Below are 21,521 nucleotides of genomic sequence, written 5' to 3'. Positions count from 1 at the left end.
ATATGAAATTGTTCCTGTCTCATTATTTATGATTATCCTTCGGTGTTTGTTATTTAATAACTGTTTGCATGCTATATATTGGTGCCAGGCGTGGCGGACAACGTCATCGCTTCGAGTTAACTTCCTCTATTTAAAAGGTACACGCGCACATCATAGCATCAAAGCCTCGCGTGTGACCCGGGAGTATGAGACAGTGACAGAGAGAGAGAGCATCAAAGCGGAGGCACACCAACATGATTGCTGGTGAGTCAGAAAATACTGTTATTGTGAGGGTTGCTGAGTGAATAAAAAAGTCCAGGATTTAATTAACGATGCTTATAAATAATTTAAATGTTGCTGTTTAGCCAAATGTAGTCAGAAATAATTTTTAGTTTTTTTAGTATATTGCATTTTTGTATTTAAACTATGTAAAATTGTTTTTTACCTTAAAAAACGAAATGTTTACTCGTGAAATATAATTTAATGTCGACATTCATCTGTAGTTTAACATTCCAGTAAGAGGAACCTTTTAGATCGTGCTCCCTTCATGAGAGACGGACGGACATATCATTCATCATTCAAAGCTACATGCAAAATGCAATCATTAACAGTTAAGCACTTACATCATTGTATCCCTGTAATAACCAACTAAAACTCCAAGTAATCAGGTTTTAAATGATGTTTACAAATGTGTGTTTAAAAAGATATATAGTATTCTGTCCTTTATTAGCACTTTGAATAATAACAGTAAGTACAGGTAATAATAAGCACATTAATACAAAATAAAAAAGATGCAATTAAGAACATACAAAGACTTTACAAAACTTAAAACTGCATATAGGGATTGATTCATGTAAACGCCTGTATATAAAAGGGACATAAACAATTTCACTCAATCAATAAACCACTGGAAGTACTTAAAATAATCAATGTTGTTTTTCGTTTCTTTGATTGCATTTATCTTGTATATTCATTTAAAATGGCCCCAAGCTATTTAGTGAGCATACAAATAGATTTACATTTTTATTTTTGACCAGGTATCGTTGTGCTGTGTGCTGTCAGGCTGCTCTGCTCTGATGGTGTCGCAGCGCAGAATCAGGCCTGCGTGCCAAATCATGAGGTAAGAGCAGCAAAGTCCTATCTGTGTTTCAACTGAGCAATTCAGTTAAATATATGTACTTGTTTTTCTGGCTTACTATATATTTCTGAAGCGTTAAGGCAAACAGTTATTCCTTGGTTAATGTGAATTATGTACAGGGACTGAGGGTTGGACATATGTTGAATTTACATAACAGGTTTTACAGATCATTATGTCATGTAATGTTTATTTACGTCAGTCCACCACATTAATTGCTGCTAGAATCTCATTGCCTATTGTCTTCCAAACATAAGGCCTAGCAGAAGGAACAAAGATGTGTTGATTGTCTCTTAGATGTGGACTCACTTTGAAACCGAAAAAAAACAAACTGCAGAGCAACAAGAGGTTGTGAAACATCGGAGAGGGAAATGGCAAAACTTGACTCAAATTAAAAGTTGTATTTCTTCTTATCAGTTAGACATCTGTCAGTTTATGTGTCATTTCTATAAAACCTTCTTAAGAAACACAACCAAGACAAGGGGTTGAAGTCACAGAAGAGGCATCATTCTAAGACCTCTGAACCTATTAATGTGTAATGCCTTAAGGCACATGTGTCAAACTCAAGGCCCGGCGGCCAAATCAGGCCCGTGGTGGATTTAATTTCGGCCCGCAGGATAATTTCTAATTACTATTAGATCTGGCCCGCCGGTATATTGCACGCACACCTTCACTCAATCCTGAGGGTCTCCTCCGCTCAGAGCCTGAGCCCAAACATTGATGAACTTGCACCCAAGATGAGATGCCAAGTATCTGGCTTGAACTAGCATCACAGAGCAGCACACTGAGTTTCAATGGATGTTTCCTTCTGCACTTTGTTTCTTGAGACAACAGGGCATGTTTGTTTTTTTCTTTGAAGGAAATAGTTTTTTTGAAGCTGTTGTTGGCCTGTGGAGAAATGTAATCATAAGAAATGACTCCGGAAAAGCTGCAGAGAGCCATGAGAAATGAATGCAACTGATTATTTAATGTTGTTTTTATAGGCAATAAGTTCATTTCAATAAGTTCTGCAATAAACATTGAACCAGTACCCATTTTTTTATTTTGGCCCTCTGTGTATTTGAGTTTGACACCCCTGCCTTAAGGGGACCGTTCAAAAATCATATTTGTTCTTCTTACCTGTAGTGCTTTTTATCAATCTATATTGTTTTAGTGTGAGTTGCTGAGTGAGGTAGAAAGTTGCTGTAGAGATGTCTGCCTTCTCTCAAATATACACAGAAGTTTGTAAAGCTGAGTTGAAAAACTGATCTATCCACAGACCTTTATGTGAACGACTGTTTGAGATGTTAACATTAATGTGAACTGTCCCTTTGAAATGACAGGGGTAAAGTCAGCTTTTCTTGTAAATGTGTTTTTCACGCCTAGACAAAATCTTGATCTTGCTACCACACCGAAAGCTACTTAACGCAGGGTGATTGAATGTCAACCCTTGTCTTTTAGGAGGAGTGTTTTGTACCTGCGGACCATCTGAATGCGTCTGGTTCAGTCAGCGTTGAGGTGTGTGTCGGTAAGAAACTCATCATCTCCCTGCAGCACTTCTCCGAACACCCTGTTTGCAGCTGGATCCGAGGAGCAGACACAGTAATCACAGTGTAAGTGAATTATTAACTGTTCTCACTTTTAATATGTATTTTTATATATTGAATGTTTTATTTAAACCTCATCAGAAATGGGAGTGAGTCCCTGGTCCTACCCACGCTTTCTGAGGCTGATTCAGGGGAGTACACGCTGAGATGTGAAATCAGCGACGGGGCCAGTTCCTCAATGAATGTGTCTCTGAAAGTAGCCATGAGTGAGTTCCAGCTCTCGCATATCTCCTCACATCTCTGCTATGCTAAGTCAGACTGCAAACAAACACTTATTGAAAACTGATTAAAATATTTGTTTTTATAGAACGTCCCTCAAAACCAAAGCTGACAATTGACAAAGATTATATCAAATACAAATCCCCTTCTTTGACTTGCATCTCTGAGGACGCTGAGCCCACTCTCAACTGGACTGGGTAAGATGTTAGCCATTACGTTTGTGTTCATGATTCAGAGTATATCAGACTAGTTGGATTTTCTAAATGTTGATCCTCCTTTTGAACAGAAACCCAGATCGGGCAGTTGTTTCTGCAAACAGTGGACGTGCACAAAGCCGTATATCCACCAGTGGATATTCTGATAGAGGAGTGATGTGCTGTGCCACTAACGCGAGAGGACAAGAATGCTCCCAACTGTATGACTATGGTAATTCAATATCTCAACAAATGAATTCAATACATCATACATCAATGATCAAAGACGTACATTTAGCACGTTTTCAATTTTAACCACCTGAAAAGCAGTTCATGTGCTAGCAAATAGTAATTGGAGTAAATCAAATCTGTGTTTCAGACCTGGACAGTAACTTTATGAAAGATGATGATGTTTCTAATGTGACTGTGAGCCCTGGTGAGCCGTTACTCCTTCGCTGTCGAGCGAAACACACGTCTATGACGATTGAACTCGGGTGGGAAAAGGGCAGAAAAAAATTGGACATCGGAACATATGGATGCTCGTCTAAAGTCAAGAGAGAGGTATTTAGACCAATTTTAATTCACCGTAGTAAAGCATAAATCCCAAACTATTGCATTATCCAAATAATATGATATATGTTTTTATCCCAGATCTGCATTAAATCTGACACACATGAAGGAAGTTGGATGAACTACCTGTTTATCGAATCAGCGAGCAGTGACCACAGTGGCACTTATACCTGCAGCACACCAAAGAACAAGAAAACAAAGTCTGTCAACATTCAGGTCCAAGGTTAGTTTCACCGGATTGAACTTTCTCATTTAAGCTGTTGACATGTTTGTACTAGTTGTACACGTACTGATTTGGCTCCTGTGTTGCCTCAGCTGAGGGTTTCCTCTCCGTCCAGCTGAATGAAAGCAAGATCCTCCCCGCTCACGACGCCTCCGGATCCTGTCTTCTGCAGGCCAGTGTTTCCTACCACCCTGTGCTGGGGAAGTGCTCCTGGGAGACTCCTGATAAAGCAGAGATTGAATGCAAAAAGAACACTTGGGTTACAAAACACAGGTAGCTGCATGAAGCTGACTCCTGAATCAATGCTCACGTACATTTTAAGTGCTGAAAATACTGTATAATCCCAGGATTTGTATTATTCATGACTTTTGGATGGTTTCATATTTATTTTCTCAGGACTGTGATGCTATGTGTCACACTCAAATCCGGAGATTATAAATTACACGTGGAAGCTGGAGGACTAAAAGAAACAAAAACCATATCAGTGTGTGTTGCAGGTAAGAGAGTGTGTCTAATTTGTATTAACTCCTGCACATTATATCTGTAAACGTTCAAAGGAGATTGATTATTGATTTTGTTACAGACCCACCAAAGTTCAGATTCATAGACATCAATAACACCTTCGCTTTTGAGACTGTGGCTCTTGTGCCGGCAAATTATACCTGGAAGTCCTGTGTTTTGTCGAATGACAGGTAATGCTCTCTGTCAGATTGTCACGTTATGGCCTCTGTTGTACACCCAGATTTCCTCAACTCCCTGCTCTCTGTCTCAAAGCAGCTGTGAAACTGAGTTTAACTGGAATGATATCCCAGGAGCGTCTCACACAGACTCTGACGTCTCCTGTCAGAAGACCATCAGGAGCTCTCTGAGCAGAAGTCTAGTGACAGGAAACAATTTATGGTTCTGCCTGACAAACTCACTCGGCTCCTGGTGCGAACACCGCTACATAGTAGATGTATACCCCCATACACAAATGTCCTCCGGAGGTAGGGAGATTCATTTTCACATTTCACAACATAAAATGAAAGTGTTGTTTTCTCATGATACTTTCCTCTTTCTCGGTTTTAGCTGCTCCAAATCAACAAAACAGCAAAAGCTTGCTGCTGCTGAAAGTTGGCAGTTTGTTTCTGGTCATGGCTTTGGCAGTAGTTAGCGTGGTGCTAATTTACTTTGTCAAAAAGAAGGTACGTTTTTGCACACTGACACACACAAAACACACGCTCACAAAAAGACATGACACTTACTACTTTGTGTTTCCAACAGAAACCTAAGTACCAGCCTCAGCTTCAGATGATCCAGATGGTTGGACCCAATGACAATGATTACATCTACATTAACTTCAAGGACTTTGGTTACGACAAGCAATGGGAGTTCCCCAGGGAGAACCTGGAACTGGGTATGAACTACACCCCCAAACACGATACCAGACTTCAGAGGTGGACGAACTAAACACATCCTTTACATGAGTAAAAGCACTGATACAATCATGTAAAAAATCCCTTACAGTAAAAGCCTTGCGTTTAAAAGCTACGCCTCCATTGGACACATCACGATGTAACAATCGCGCTTCTATTGGCTAGCGCTCGGACACATTGCACATGATAGGCTAAGGGGCGGGACATCTCTAAGCAGTTTACAAATCACAACAGAGCCATCCAGCTAACCAATCAGAGCAGACGGGGCTCTGGTTTCAGACAGAGGGTGAAAAGAGGTGCTGCTGCACAGGCAGTATGAAAAAAAAACTCCCCTAAAATCTCACCTGCCTGTTTGGATGTGTGCTGAGTGTCTTTGTGTCCTTGTGTCCTCCGCAGGTCCAGAACTGGGCTCTGGGGCTTTTGGCACGGTGGTCCAAGCTACGGCTTACGGCATCAACAAGGCTGGAGTCTCGCAGCAGGTGGCCGTCAAGATGCTTAAAGGTCAGCGTTTCATTTATTTATTCCGTGGAGGAAATGCAAACATGCTATGAAGGTCATTTCAGCAGCTGTTGTGATATTTGACGCTGCAGAGAAACACCAGACTGTGGAGAAAGAGGCCCTGATGTCCGAGCTGAAGATGCTGACTCACATCGGTCACCACGCAAACATTGTTAACCTGTTGGGGGCATGCACAGACTCAGGTACAGTTGGTGGTAATTGTAAGCACACAGGAACAAGAAATGTGTACATGCATCACTAATATTCTTTCCCCAAATGTTGTATTTGTTTCCCTCATGCAGGACCCACGTACCTGATTTTCCAGTACTGCTGTTATGGAGATCTTCTGAACTACCTTAAGACAAACAGAGAGCTCTACCACAAGTCTGTCACCGACGCTTTCACCAAGGACCGATTCAGCAGCTTTACCACAACCTGCAGCCCAACAAAAGCTCTAGGTGGGGAAACACGGGGTAGGAGGAGAAATATTGGGAATCATTTGGCGAAAAGGGCAACAAAGGGTAGATCAATCATAACGACAAGACTCTATATAAGTGAAGGCATATCTAGAAATGGACTTAAGTTCACCTTTGTGTTTTTTTCAGTGAGGGAGACAAAGCAGTGGATAATTACGTGCCCATGCACCGCTCTACCACCGGAGGGCAGGAGGACATCGCCCTGCTCCCCATCAACCTCAACGACAGCATTGAAGGTGATAAAGTACCTCCTGCCTGTCAGATCACTTTCAGTTTTTTCGTGCACAGAGTAGCAGATCCTTCGGAGTTTTTGACTGACTCTTACTGATGATGCCGGTTTCTCTGCAGAACCTTTGATTTACGAAGAACCGGACGATCTGACGGACGACGCGCAGACCCTGACCTTCGACGACCTGCTCAGCTTCGCCTTCCAGGTGGCCAAAGGCATGGAGTTCCTCTCCTCCAAGAATGTAAGAGACAAAAGGCCACACTGTTAAAACGTCCCACATTTACACCATGGGCAGCCCCACATCTTTGATTATTGATAAATGTGTATTTGTTCTATCAAGACAATCAACTGTTGTAACTTATTTGTAGTATGTATTGTATTTGTATGGGTTAATTAGGCAGACAAAACAAGCTGTTTGATGAATTTAGGAAATAGGTTTGGGCATTTTTCAGTAATATATTAATTTTCTTAACTAAACAATTGATTAATCCAGAAAGAAAAGCTGCATATAGTTTAAACTAGACTCATTTGTAAAGAGAAAGACTTCATTTTATCAACATATATGTGTTCTCACACTGTAGATATAATTGTATCTTTCTTTATTAATGATTCCTAGCCTATTGTATCTCCAACTGCAGGTCCGTTTGAGCCACATTTGTATGGGTATTATAAAAGACCATTGTTTTCAACCTACAAAACTAGCATTTTAGTCAAGAAACTAGACATATTTCGATCTCTCTGTCTGTACACACAAACGGAAACATTGACATTAAAGTTGACTTTGAAGATTCAAGAAGAATACAAAATGTGTAATACTGCACACTCAGGCTTGGTGTTTGTGGGTTATGTGTTTGACTCCTGATTGGTCCGTCTGTCTGCAGTGCATCCATCGAGACCTGGCAGCTCGTAACGTGTTGTGACGAAGGGCAGAATGGCGAAGATCGGGCGACTTCGGACTGGCTCGGGACATCGACAACGACTCCAACTACGTCGTGAGAGGAAATGTACGTCAGACATTTACATTAAGATCATTCATTGGTTGTATTTGGTTTATCCTTTCACACATTTAATGGGTGACATGGCTTTGCAGGTGCGTTGCCAGTGAAGTGGATGGCACCCAGAGAGGCACCTTCCAGGGCATCTACACCATGAAGAGTGCCGTCTGGGCCTATGGCATTCTGCTCTGGGAGATCTTCTCACTTGGTAATCCTCTACCAGCTTTTTACATGAGGTGCCCATTGAAAAGACAAGCACATAATCAACTCTGTCTGTGTGACTCTCAGGCGTTACTCCGTACCCGGGCATGAAGGTGGACCACACGTTCTATTCACTGATCGAGAGAGGATTTAAGATGGAGTGTCCTTACTACGCCAACGAGTCTGTGTGAGTGTCTCCTGACGCATGCAACCCTTGTATTTCTCACACAGTATTTCAATAGATTTAGGACACAGAATAACCTCTAGACACTATGATGAAGTTCACATTTTTTCATCATATTAATCACAATGAAGAGTAGATGTAAAAACTGTATATAAATATGCATGCCTATAGATTTTTAAATGCGTGGCCACGTCTGCAAGCAGTGATGGAAAGTTACTCAGTACTAATGTGATGTACTCGAGTACATTTTTAAGGCTTGTTTCCGTTTCCGTTTCCGTTTCCTTCTTTCCCAGATGTATTAGGAGATGTTGTCCTTCTTACTTCACTGCAGTTATTTAGGAACTTACTTCATTTAGAACAATTAAAATATTCAGCTTGTAATAAAATATTTGACATTGTTATGATGGATTGTTTCAACTGTTGTCAAAACCAAACAGTAGTTCATGTACCTGTTGACTTCTAGTTATCATCACTGAGAATCCAGTTACAATATATTAAATCTGCTTTCTCCATGACTTACTTCTGCAGGTACGGGATGATGTGTAAAGTGTTGGGCTCTGGATCCCTGCGACCGTCCATCTTTCTCCAAACTGGTGTCCTTCATGTGTGATCAGCTGACAGACAGAGAGGAGCAGGTATGTCAACATAATAGGGAGGCTGTGGCTCAGTGGGATAGTGCACTGAACTTAGTGCGCTGAACCTTGAATCAGGGGATAGCAAGTTTGAGTCCCACAGCAGTCAGCATGTCGTTGTGTCCCTGCGCAAGACACTTCACCCCAAATTGCTGTGGGGATTGCCCACAATACTGATGTTATGTAAGATCGCTTGGATAAAAGCGTCTAACAAGTGACATGTGATGTAATAATATGGGAAGAAAGGAAGAAGACTTTAATCATTTCAGCTCCACAGAAATATTAATATAGTTTTCTTTCTCTTTCCTCTTTCAGCTGTACCATAACATGCCCGACCAGGAATCCAGCATCTACCAGAACGCAGCACCATTTTGGACATTTCCGCTCTTGACGCAACAAAAACGAGGAACAAGGCGGCCAACGATTTACGTCGAACCCACGCGACTGAATGAGAGCAAGAGCAGAAGTGTCCTGAAACTGTGGCTTGCTGAGGAGAACCTGAAGACATCGGATGCAGAGTGATAACCTTCACACCGAATGAATGCATTTTGACCAAACCATGCCTTAAAATATTCATTTTTTTATATCTGGTCTCATGTATCTCAAGATAACCGTAGATCCTGCTTTAGATCCCTTTATACAAGTTCAAGATTTTAGCAAAGTGGCCTGAAATATATAAAAACAGTGTTTTCATTTTTATATTTATCAATTGTGTTAAAACCGTTTCATGGATACAGATTCTCAGGACTATAGACATGTGAAGAGAGAGTTGTTACTTTTCACGCCTGCATACTGTAGCAACTGTTTGGTTTTACATTTTATCAGTATAACATGTATTTGTATGCTCTGGTAAAAATGTTATTGTATTTTTGTATACTATGTGAGCAGCTATTACTTAAACCAGTTTATGTGCACTTATATATTGTTATCAAAACAAGCTTTTTCCTACTGTGAAAGTGGATTTCTTATGTGCCTTTGGTTTTTTAAGCATTATACCTGCAATAAAATGCACATTTAACAATAAAAGGTTAACAACAATGAGTGTGCATGTTTCTGATGTGTCAAAAGTGATGTTCATAGTCTACAATCAATCAATCAATCAATCAATCAATGTTTATTTATATAGCCCAATATCACAAATGTTACATTTGTCTCAGTGGACTTCACAGTTTGTACAGAATATCAGTATGACAATACGACACCCTCTGTCCTTAGATCCTCTGTCCTTAGACCCTCTGTCCTTAGACCCTCTGTCCTTAGACCCTTAGACCCTCTGTCCTTAGACCCTCACATCGTACAAGGAAACACTTCCAGAGAAAACCCACAGTTTAAAGGGGAACATGGGAGAAACCTCAGGGAGCGCAACAGAGGAGGGATCCCTCTCCCAGGATGGACAGACGTGCAATAGATGCCGTGTGAAAATCGAAGAGATAATACATTTACAGCGTAGGTAGACCAAATGTTTGGAAATGCATGTGTCTATAATAATAAGATGAATCCACGAGGATGTCAACAATCCTGTGGGAGCCATCAGGGAAGTAGTGTGATGAAAGTCAGGCAGGACCACAGTGACAGGTTCAGCCACGACTCGAAGTCCAGGACTCAAATCAGGACTCAGATCAGGACTCAGGATCCAGGACACAGGACCGCAGCAACAGGATCAGCCACGACTCAGGATCCCGGCGTAGATATAGACACCAAAAATAAATTTGGGGCACACCCTGATAATAAAGAGTTACAATAATCCAGCCTTGAAGTAACAATGCATGGACTAGTTTCTCTGCATCGTTTTGAGGCAAGATATGCCTACAATAACACTTTGGTTCAACATATCTGGTAAAAACTCCCCAATTGTTGTGATACATGTTGCAATTACCTTGAAGTTGTACATTGTACATGCCAGCGGTGCAGGACTCAAACCCCTGTGGTCAGGGCCGTTTCTAGCTTTTTGGGGGCCCTAGTTTTGACCGTTTTTTAACTACAATGGGGGGGATTCCGAAGCCTTTAAGATGATCTGTGGAGATGCATCAATCTGTTACACTTAATAGGAAAACAGGCTAATTTCACGAAAACCAAGCAATTGAAAATTACAAAAAATGATATTAAAAAGGTAAACAATAAGGCTCCTCTATGTCAATAAATGCAAGAGATAAATGCAACTTTGAATTCTCTGCTCCCATCATAATCTTGGCGATCTTGTTAAAATTGTGAATGCAGAATTAGAAATACTATGTAACTGGTTTTGCAGTTAATAAATGATCCCTTAATGTGGCCAAAACAAATGACATGTTATTCAATACAAAGTCTGAGAGTAGAAATGACTGCATTATACGGATTTGCAATACCGAGATAGAAAAAGTTGGTGCATGTACATTTTTAGGACTGCTTGTTGACGAAAAACTCAATTGGAAGCACCATAGAAATTATGTACAGACTAAACTGTCAAAAACAATATGTATTTTGTATCATACTAAGAACATTCTTGAAAAAAAGATACTCTTTATAACAGTCTATTTCTCCCTTACCTTTACTACTGCTCCAAAATATGGGGAAACTACATAATAATAACATCCCAAAAAAAAGTATTACGAATAGTCTGTGGTGTTGGTAAATATGAACACACAACTCCCATATTTAAAAAAACTCAATCTATTCAAATGTGTTGACATAGTACAGCTTAAAACAGTACTGATTATGCACAACATTTTCCATAACAAAATGCCTAATAACATTCAAAAGCAGTTCCAAACCACAGCGTGAACATATGAATGTAAAAAAAGTCTTCACAATGTTTATATGCAATTATGCATACATTATTATTATTCATTTGCCAAGTACATGTGTACATATGTATATATTTATATATAGTATTTTCATTTCCAAAAAAAAGATAGTTGAAACTGCTATTGACATGTGCAGAAAATGACCCTATATCTAGTTTTCGTATATATATATATATATATATGCATTTATTGTTTTCCTGCCCTAACTTTTATTTATGCCCACCTTCACACGTTTTTAGGGGGCACAAAACAGTCCTAGACATTAAATTACTTATGATATATTAGGAAGAAAGGACACTTATTTACCGCTGTTGAATAAAGTTGCATCCAAGTTGCATAGTTGCAAATGTACTTCTGTTTTCCCAATAGGCCTTGAACAGTATCAATACCTGTACCTGTTTCCACTTGTAAATTGAATCCATTTCCTTCATATGAAGTCAAGCATTTGTTTGTTTTTAATTATATAGGCATGGATGAGAAATAGAGAACTGAGGAGAAAGTAAACCAATAGCAGAAAAGACAATAAATAGCCCAACCTAGAAAAAAACCATTTGGACATGTGTGTGAGTTTCTTTCTTTACACACTAGGAGACGCCAGAGATCAGTACACCTCTTAAAGAAGCATCTCAAATGTGCATCTATGTTTGGCAGTTACCTTTAAGCTATCCAGCAAACTCCTCTTTCCAACACCAAATGATTGGCTGCAGATCTGACAAAGAACATATTAACCACAGCAGGGAGCTTCTCTGTGTGTCAGTCCAACAGTGCATTAACCCCTTGTTACAAACGCTTGTCCGAAGGTCATTTAAACACTGTCCAACTACTGGAGAGAGTCCCTGCATGAACATGGACATCGCAACAGTAAATGCTCTCCCTTATGAGGATTTTGTGGATATTCTGGGCAATGTGGTGGAGAAGTGTCCCATAATAACAGCTGCTGTGTGGTCGGGGCATCCCTTCCTGAGCCTGGCTGCTTTGGAGGCTGCAATCAGTGAATTCATCGATGCTCTCCCAGAATCAGGTGAGACACAGACGTAAACAAATATGTGACTTTTTTTACATGTTAAGTTTGTGTCGCCGCTTTTGAGGTTGTTTGCCCTTAAATGTGTTTAACTCTTCGTGCAATGACACTGATACATAGTGTGTGAATGTTGTTTTAATTATATTTACTCGAGCCTGTGGCCTACTTCAGTACAATTTTAAGTTACTCCTCACAATACAAATGTTATCCTTCCTCATACGTATACTCAACAGTTTTGGGAGCTGATATTGTACTTTTTACTGTATTATATTTACCTGACGGGTTTCCTTTATAGATTCAGATTATAGTTAATACAAAATATGAATCAACCACTAAATTAGCTATGATATGATATACTGTATTAGGTTAAGATATCCAGCAGTAGAGAGTAATCAACTTTACAGCTGATGAACAATAATCTGGTAAATGATGTGATTCTGAAATGGGCCATAATAAATAATAAGTAGGCTATATATTTATAGGTATGCTATTATGAAGCCCAAACTTTTTTTACTTTTACTTCTGCAAGATTGTGAACGCAGGACTTGTAACAGAGAATTTTAAGAATGTAGTTTTGCTTTCCTTAAGTAAATTATCAGAGTACCTCCACCTGTGTGTCCAGGTAAAGAGGGGATCCTCAGGTGTCACCCAGATCTCGCGGGAAGAGACCTCCAGAGCGGCTCGTTGACCCGGGAGTCCCACGAGGAGCAGGCAGGGTCCGGGATGGGTGCTCTGAACTCGGGGGAAGCCTCGCGCATGGCCCGGCTCAACCAGGAGTACAAGGAGCGCTTCGGGTTCCCGTTTGTGATCTGCGCCCGGATGCACGACAAGGAGAACATTTTACGACAGTTGTCCGCGCGGTGCCAGAACGAGCGAGCGGTGGAGAGGGCGCGCGGCATCGAGGAGGTGAAGAAGATATGTCACCTTCGTCTGCAAAGCCTCGTGCTCACTGACAACAAGTTATGAACTTTTACTGGAGTTTATATTGGATTAGTGCCAGTGTGACCCGGATGTAAAGACTGCCATTGTTCCCACGCCTGATAGGCTTTGTGATAACTTTATTCCAAATGTGTGTTAATCATACTGTACAATGAATTCTTTAAACAATAACATATATGCATCGTTGATTCTAATTTATCAATTTACATTATATAACCTATATACAAGTGGATAATATGGCAAATACAGTCATATTACGCATATATACATTCATAAACTCAATGTATAAACTCACATGTTTGAGGTGTAACATTTGATTCGACCATTTTACAGTTTGTGCATGCTGAATCCATGCCTGTTGAAGGGGAAATAAATGTAGTCCTTGCATGTGGTTGTCTCAGCATGCACCGTGGTTCCCAAAACTGAAAGGAATGTCCATTGATAGACCAAAAGGAGGTGAAGTTAAGGGGTCCGGAAAAATTGGCACTTAATTGAAATGACTTTACTCGAATTGAGACTTTAAGGCTTCACTCTCAATTATGAATATAGTATTCCTAAAAATATAAAAACCTCTCAAATTCTTGTTAGGTTTACATTGAAACACACTCAGATGTCCCAGTAGGTTAAGTCTTTTAGGCTTTACTCTCATTTGGGATTCTTATATTCCTAAAATCAAATTGCATACCTAAAAATCTGTATTTGAAGACTTCCATTGAAACAAACTGAAACGTCCCTGAGGTATGAGTTAGAGTCTATGCAGTCTCTCTGGCTCCAGCTGCGGGGATGGAGTGACCGTGCAGCGGGGAAACAGGAGGGGAGGTGGGGGGAGGTCCGGTGGTGGAGGTGAGCCCCCCGGTGGAGGAGGTGAGCCCCCCGGTGGAGGAGGTGAGCCCCCCGGTGGAGGAGGTGAGCCCCCCCGCGGTGTCCCCCTGGTCCCCGGAGGTGATGGAGGAGTCCTGGTCCGGGTCGGTCCCCCTCCCCCTCCTGCGGTCCTCCTCTTTCTTCCACTTCATGCGCCGGTTCTGGAACCAGATCTTGATGTGTCTCTCCGTGAGGCTGAGGTTCAGCGCCAGCTCCACGCGCCGCGGCCTCGAGATGTACCTGTTGAACAGGAACTCCTTCTCGAGCTCCAGCAGCTGGGCGCGCGTGTAGGCAGTCCTCGTGCGTTTGTTTTCCTCGGATTCCGCCATCACGTATGGTCCTGGAGACAAATGGAGATTAGTGTCATTACATTACATTACATTGATTGAGTGTCCTTATATGATAACACTTTTGGAATCAGCTAATAGGCCTATATATGTAGGGTCCCATTTCCTTAAATAAGTGTAATTAAACATTACAAAAAACATAATTCACACACAGATAATGCACAATAGGGTATTCAAGAATTACAAATAGTTTGGGCTTTAAAATAATAACTTTTTAAAACTTTGTATTTTTCTCTGTTGCATGACAGGGGAGAATATTTAATTCGTTTCTCAGAGGCACTTAATTATAACTTGTTTGGAGTAGATCTCAATTAATGTCATTGTAATAGTCATATGTCATTATATCTTACATGTGCATAAGTTAACATCATCTCTAACAGGCAAAGAAAACCAAGTGTACAATTGTCTTCCGATTGCCTTTAAATACAAATGTATTCACTTGTAAAGTTACAAGGCATTCACAATTACCAGACATAATAGTAATTTCTTAATCCGAGTTGAAATTTGGGAACAACAGGTGATTTGTGGACACGCTAAAGCTGTTCACATAAGTATTGCTTTTAAATCACAACATTTAATAAATATTTCCAAACGATGTGGTAAATTATTGGTATTGTATTGGTATAAATAAAAACATGTGTAAAAAAAATAAGATTCAGTTTAGCTTTAATTTAGCAGTTAGTCGTGTTAGTCCTGTTGCTTAATAATGCAGAATTGGATTTGATTGGATTTTTTTGCCAGTCCGAACCTACAATGAATAGTGCATATTAAACAATTACAAATATCATTTATGTCCTTCAAATGTCTTTTTGTGACGATTAAAATGTAAAGTTAAATTTAGAATATGAACAGTGTTTAAGTTTAAGCAATAAACTATGGGTAACTTTAATTGAGCATTTTTTGGGAATATAAACCATTGCGCGTATAAATGCCGATTTGTAGAGGCTAAAATGATAGCTTAAATCCTTTACTTTAATAAGCCTTCCGGTTATTTATAAAAAGTCAGCCTTAAGAATTCCTTCAGGTTCATCTTGTCTTTTAAAAACGTGCAGGGATTAATTTACACATGTTCGTTACTCTACAAATTACAATCACAACAACTGTGCGTAAAATAAACCAAAAATACGCAACGTCACAGAGAAGTCTGTATAGGGACTATGAATAAATGACCAAATGAATAGCCTACATTTGTATTTAAAATGTCCATTGATATGACAAAAGACAGAGAACTTTATAGATAAATATATATATTTTAACTGAAGAGACAGGGAGGAACAGTAGATACATTATCCTCACGTTTCTCTGGAGAAAACAGGCTTATCAGAAAACAAACTTGTAGTAGGCTATACGTTTTATAATAAGGGTTATGGTCTAATCCAAAAGCATCACAGTGAAAGAGAAAAACATGATTTAATAAATGATAATTTAATTTAAACTTTTAAAACTTTACTCAAGCCTAACAAGGGACAGGATGGATCAAACCCGATGTTGGTAGATTTAGGTGTTTTAACGGCCTATTATACTCTATAGTAGCCTATACAGCCTATTGATAAGATTTGTGAATTTGTTTTGTAAAGACAAAACCCCACATTTATGTTACGATAAGACCTGATAAAAGCAAGCGCTGACGTTCCGGGCCTTTTACACTTTGACTGACAAGGTAAACTGAAACACCCAGGAGCATATTGTTGGGAGCATGATGTCACTGCGGGCCTGAGAAACACCAACTGAGTGCTATGACTACAGAGGGATGTAAATAAGACTGTACATGCATTCTGAATTAAGCTGAGGAGAAACTGATTTCCATTATGATCATGATGAATACAAGTTAGAGTTAGCTGTCCCGTCCAGGTGTTCTCAAGGAATTATAGGGTTTAAAACCACAAAATGCATTAAATGTTTCCAGATTGTGCGGTTATTTTTGGTTTGGTATTATTTAATTTGGCATTTTAGTCGTGTGTCATCTGCTAATCAATTCCGAACTATAAAAAGACACAAGTGCATATAGGAAACAATGACAAATATTGTCTATGTCCATCAAATGTCTCTTTGTGTTGTAAGATAAACTTCAGCTACATGTTTAACTAAACTATGCAACTTTATTTGAGCATGTTTCGGGAACATAAGACTTAAAAACCGATTTGTATAAAAGCGTTACCTGCCCACTGCCCCTTCCAGGTGTGTGAGTGAGACTTGGTGCTTTTCATCCAGGGGAAAGGCAGGTGATATCTGCTCTGGTCCCCCGTGTCTCCATAGCCTGCAGCCGGCTGGAGAGGCTGCTGCTGGAGCCCCGGGTGTTGGTGGTGCAGCTGGGTCAAACCTGGGTCCTCCCGCATGGGGAGACTGTATGAGGCCGAGATGTCAGGAAGGCTGGCCGTCTCCAAGGCTCCCATGGCCGGCGGAGTGTAGACGGAGTGCCGGCTCATGTAGAGGCACGGCGGCGGGCTGTGGCTGTAGTCCTCCGCCTGAGATCTCTGGTAGGCACAGGAGTCTTTAAAAACCTGGGAAGGGTAGTAATGATCTTCCCGATTCATGGCTTCCGAGGTCCCGCACATGTACAGTACCTGCGCCTTTCTGCTCCACCTGAAAGTGGCGCAACTGCGAGGCCCGGGCGGCTCCACACAGGTGAGTCACTTTGACACCATGTGACTCTGCAGCGACCAGGCCATTGGCTTCACTGTTTGCAGACCTGGAGAGCCCGGTTTCCAGGATCTTCTGCAGCCTGTGGGATTTTCAGTAAATCAATGGCACTCTGTAAATACCTGGCACCCACCTGTGTTTGGAGACAGGTGAATCTGTAAGAAATGGTTATAGAGGTCTGGCATAAACACGCTTCTCTTGCATGACTGTCCTCAAACAATACGCCATCGACACTTTATATGGATGTCTACTGTCTGCACTGCATAAATCGATATGTATGGGCGCAAACATTGGCAGACCTGCCAGATAAGAGACCTGGATGGAGGGACAGTTGTCTTGGAAACTCTGGTGAAACGTTCCAACAACATACAGCCTTTTTGTTTCATTTGCCGACACCTTTCTGAGTTTAAGATGTACCCAATGCATCATTTAACACAATTTAGAAAGGCTGGGCCCTGCACGAAGGACCCTCAGAGTTAACAAACACAGGGTTGCACTCTCGCCATGTTTGCTAGCCATTAGCCTTTAGCAGGTGTGTGTTCGCCCCATTAAACAGCCGCTCTCCTGGTTAACCAATTAAGGTTGGAGTGAGCAACAGAACTCAATTAACCTGCACAGTGACCCCACAACCTGGCAAACTCACCTGTGCGTTTATGCAACATTTCTAGCCACATGATCAGAGTGATTTACCTAGTTTTCATGAAAATTACCCAGGCTTTTACCGTGATAGTGTGTATCAATGCTCTATTTGCACTGAGTTCTTCAAAAGCAATTATGGCACTTTCCACCGTATCTTAATGGGGCACTCAGCGATGCAATAAAGTTCAAGTAAACCAATTCTATACAAATCACCCCCTGCACTATGCCTTAATGGTGTTTATATTTGATCATTGTTCTAAAGAGGAAGGAAACAGTTAACCCGAGCTGCTCTCCACTACACTGGAGGTGGACAATGTGATTTATGAAGCATGAGGATGTTAAACGCATGTTAGTTGACTTTTTCCAGACACAGAATTTGGAGTAATGGCTTTAGCGAGGAGTAATGCAGCTTACATGTAGATATAAGACATCCATGGGTAATCATGAACACAGAGAATGGCTGTTGCCTAGTTTATAAAACGCTGTTATAAAAGCACATGGAGACACGCCATAGGGAAGATACAAACAGCATCTCTTTCAAGCTTGAGTTCATGTCCATCTGCTGTCCTGAAACCGCAATGACCCCACTCAAACACATGGACGTTTAATCGCCGCATTATTAGTATTATAGTGAAGTTACCGTTATTACAGCCTTATTAAATCACTATTAATCCACCGCTTGTTCAACAGGACACATGTAGGAGTGTCAGGAAAACACAACTTCTTTTCTCCTTTGACAAACAAAACCGTTTCTGATAGCCGGTGTCAACATGTCCAAAAAGTTTGACATGCGATAAAATGTGCTTACCCAGTGGCGACAGCAGCACGGCTTATGTAAACATTATGACCTGTGGATAATGACAGAAGAATGGTAATGACATTATAATAGAAATCAAACCTCCCCGGCTGTAGGTGAAACGCAATAACACCAAACTACGAGTCATGTGAGCGGGGAGGGAAATAAACTGTTTTGTGAAAAGTGCTGGGCTGTAACGGCCTCTTGATATTTTATTAACTCTTTTTTTGTGGAAAATATGGGGTGGAAGAACAGTAAAAACGATATGTTGCTGGCTTTATGAGTCATCAATTTAACCTCATGAACTACAAAATGGTTAATTTTAAAAGTGAACAGTCGGTAAACTAACAAGAGAGAACATTTTCCATTCGCAGGAATGCAAACTTAAATTCAAGTCTCTTCAAACGGGTAAACAGAGGTCTTTTGGTCTGCCAGCAGCTCTGAGGTGTTCAGTGTTCACCTTTGTGCAGTTAGTGTCAAATCACAGTCTTTATTCATGAAGCCTGTCTTTGTCTCTGTTGTGTCCGTCCCTCCCACGTCTCTGGTCCCTGTTGTCTTTGTGGCTCCTCTCTTTGTCTCGGTCCTGCTTCTTCTCTTTGTGATGGTGTGTATGGTCTGTGTGGTGGTGGTCTCTGGGAGGTGTTCTGCTGCGATGGCGGCTCCTCTCCGGGGACTTGCTTCTCGTCCTCGAGTGTCCGTCCCGTGAGTCTCCGCTGCGCCGCTGAAGGTTGGTGGAGCGCAGCGTGTTGAGCAGGAAGCGCTTGTTGGTGCTTCTCAGGGGACACTTTAACCTGAAGGACAGGACAGACAACCTTTAAAACTCTCATTTACCTTTGATACATATGGATGGCTACTAGAGAGCATCATGTATTTTTAATTCAAAAGGCCCTGCTTACTAAGATGCTGTATCCGGATATTTAACATTTCTAGTAGAATTTACAGCTTATAACCGAATCACAATCATTTAAAACTCTCAAGATTGCAGCTATAACTGAGGTAATGACACCGTTTTTGTTTCTTTGTGGTATTTCATGCGGCTGAGAATAAAAAATAAGATAGTATAGTGATGAAAATAAAATAGGAATCCTGACTAAATCTCTGCAAATACCAACCCCAGAAAAAAAAAACTGTTTTTCAGTACTACACCGTGTATTTTTAAAATATTACAAAAAATATCTGGGATCTGTTGATTTCTCAAGTCAAATTGTTATTACGATCTTCAACAATTTTAACACATATCACCTATTTTCCTCCTATTGTGCAGCCCTATCATATTATATGAACATTTCTATTAAGCATTTTTCATGTGTTATAATCACAGACCCTGGTGAGAGTAGTCTGTGCAACAGCAGCCGCTTGAGGTCATAAACAAACACGACAGATTGTACTGAATCTTAACACAAGGAAGAAAATGGCCTCGGTGCGAGCACAGCTGAGCAGCAGGCACATGTCCACCATGACAGCTGATACAGATGGCATGTCAGACGTATCACTCACCATCCTGCGGGGCCCATGGTCTCCGCTCTCACTCGCGCTCTGTCCGTCTCCTTCAGAAGCTCCTCCACCGCACGCCTGCACACCACACGACACCACATGGGGAGAGGACACAGACGTGGAGTTAAGTAACTAAGTACATTTACTCAAGGACAATTGTGAGATATTAGTACTTTACTTGAGAATGTTTTGCTTCTTTGTACTTCTTCCCCACTAGAATTCAGAGGTAAATTGTGTACTTTACACTTATTATATGTATTTATTTACCTAAGAATAAGAGTGTAGGAATACTCTGTTACAGTAAAAGTCCTGCATTCAAAATGTTACTCAAGTAAAAGTACAAAAGTATTAGCATCAAAATATACTTAGAGTACAAAAAGTAGAAGTACTCAATTTCCAGTATGTCCCATATTAGATTAAAAAAATATAACATGTTTGTATTGTAATTATTACTAATGCACGAATGTCAATTGCTAAAGGTGGGTTTATTTAAATGACTTAAGCTACCCTGCAGTATACAAAGTCACCTTTACCAGCTTTGATAACACTTTAATGATCAATCATTATAAAACATATCATATATATTATTCTGAAATGGACCAATCTGCACAATGACTACTTTTACGTTTGGTACTTTAAGTATATTTTGATGCTAATACTTCTGTACTTTTACTTGATTAACTTTTTGAATGCTGGGCTTGTACTTGTAACAGAGTATTCCTACACGTTGGTACTTCTACTTGTACACGATCCGAGTACTTCTCCCACCTCTGTTGAGGACACAGATAGCACAAACCCTCAAGGGGGAGCCAAGGGGAGGATGATTTAATAAGCGAGAGAAAGCGGAGTGATACAGAGGAGAAAGTGAGTCGTTAGTGTCCTGGTTTGACCCGAGCTGCTGAATCAGCATCAGGAGAGGAGAACCACTCGTTTATCCGACCTTTGACCACAGAACAGGCGGCTAATAACTGGGAAATAGTGGCTGGGTTTCATTACAACCACTCTCGTCTTACACAGGAAATACAAACAGCTGTGGACCAGAAATATCTCCTTCCTAACTGGTGGAGGAGTGCTACGGTTTAAAAAAGACTAGCTAGAAACGTAAGCAGCCGTTAGCAGAAGATAAGCAATAAAGTATTTCCTCACTTTTCCAGTTCGTTGTCCTCTGCCATCGCGTCCTTGTAACTCACACGCTGTAATAAAATTAATTGGACTAAAATTGATGTTATCTTAATTAACGCTAGCAACCATTTCTGTTTACTTCCCCGAGAGGTCCTTCAACCAAGGACCCGTGTTTTTATATGTTCTTAGATATGCCTGATAGTAACGCAACTTTCAATCTTTTTGTGACATTAAACCTAGACACAACTATCTTGCTATTTTTGTATCCATATATCTTCATCTGGAAAAGGAACTATAGCAATGCACATCATCTGATACCAGTGGTGAATAACATGGAGAACTG

General features: G+C 40.6%; 4 protein-coding genes across 4 annotated transcripts; 2 read left to right on the top strand and 2 right to left on the bottom strand.

Moving 5' to 3' along the window:
* The first annotated feature begins 134 nt into the window (after positions 1-134).
* Positions 135-9,058, top strand: flt3 (fms related receptor tyrosine kinase 3). The gene is given in 29 exon segments (XM_034145853.1): positions 135-243; positions 1,017-1,099; positions 2,555-2,706; positions 2,782-2,906; positions 3,008-3,116; positions 3,206-3,345; positions 3,493-3,674; positions 3,765-3,906; positions 3,999-4,179; positions 4,303-4,403; positions 4,490-4,598; positions 4,681-4,892; positions 4,975-5,090; positions 5,170-5,302; positions 5,718-5,822; positions 5,912-6,022; positions 6,122-6,238; positions 6,241-6,277; positions 6,425-6,531; positions 6,644-6,765; positions 7,406-7,614; positions 7,616-7,643; positions 7,646-7,727; positions 7,808-7,907; positions 8,433-8,448; positions 8,450-8,539; positions 8,852-8,894; positions 8,897-9,021; positions 9,023-9,058. Coding segments are annotated over 29 exon segments (3,123 nt in total). The 5' UTR covers positions 135-233.
* A 3,092-nt stretch (positions 9,059-12,150) lies between these two features.
* urad (ureidoimidazoline (2-oxo-4-hydroxy-4-carboxy-5-) decarboxylase) lies at positions 12,151-13,993 on the top strand. Its single transcript, XM_034145184.1, has 2 exons — positions 12,151-12,340; positions 12,963-13,993. Exons 1-2 carry the CDS (start codon positions 12,160-12,162, stop codon positions 13,304-13,306), a joined length of 525 nt encoding a protein of 174 aa, XP_034001075.1. The 5' UTR covers positions 12,151-12,159; the 3' UTR covers positions 13,307-13,993.
* Positions 13,994-14,008: 15 nt separating this feature from the next.
* On the bottom strand, positions 14,009-18,636 carry pdx1 (pancreatic and duodenal homeobox 1). Its single transcript, XM_034145169.1, has 3 exons — positions 18,575-18,636; positions 16,646-17,260; positions 14,009-14,480 (listed from the first exon to the last, which is right to left on the bottom strand). Exons 2-3 carry the CDS (start codon positions 17,040-17,042, stop codon positions 14,032-14,034), a joined length of 846 nt encoding a protein of 281 aa, XP_034001060.1. The 5' UTR covers positions 17,043-17,260; positions 18,575-18,636; the 3' UTR covers positions 14,009-14,031.
* On the bottom strand, positions 17,922-21,400 carry si:ch211-140b10.6 (protein POLR1D). Its single transcript, XM_034145196.1, has 3 exons — positions 21,203-21,400; positions 20,060-20,134; positions 17,922-19,353 (listed from the first exon to the last, which is right to left on the bottom strand). Exons 1-3 carry the CDS (start codon positions 21,226-21,228, stop codon positions 19,053-19,055), a joined length of 402 nt encoding a protein of 133 aa, XP_034001087.1. The 5' UTR covers positions 21,229-21,400; the 3' UTR covers positions 17,922-19,052.
* Between the last annotated feature and the right edge of the window lie 121 nt (positions 21,401-21,521).

Source organism: Trematomus bernacchii, unplaced genomic scaffold, assembly GCF_902827165.1.
Source record: "Trematomus bernacchii unplaced genomic scaffold, fTreBer1.1, whole genome shotgun sequence".
NCBI lineage: Eukaryota > Metazoa > Chordata > Actinopteri > Perciformes > Nototheniidae > Trematomus > Trematomus bernacchii.
The sequence above is the reverse complement of the archived record's forward strand: the minus strand, read 5'-3'. Positions and strand labels throughout refer to the sequence as shown.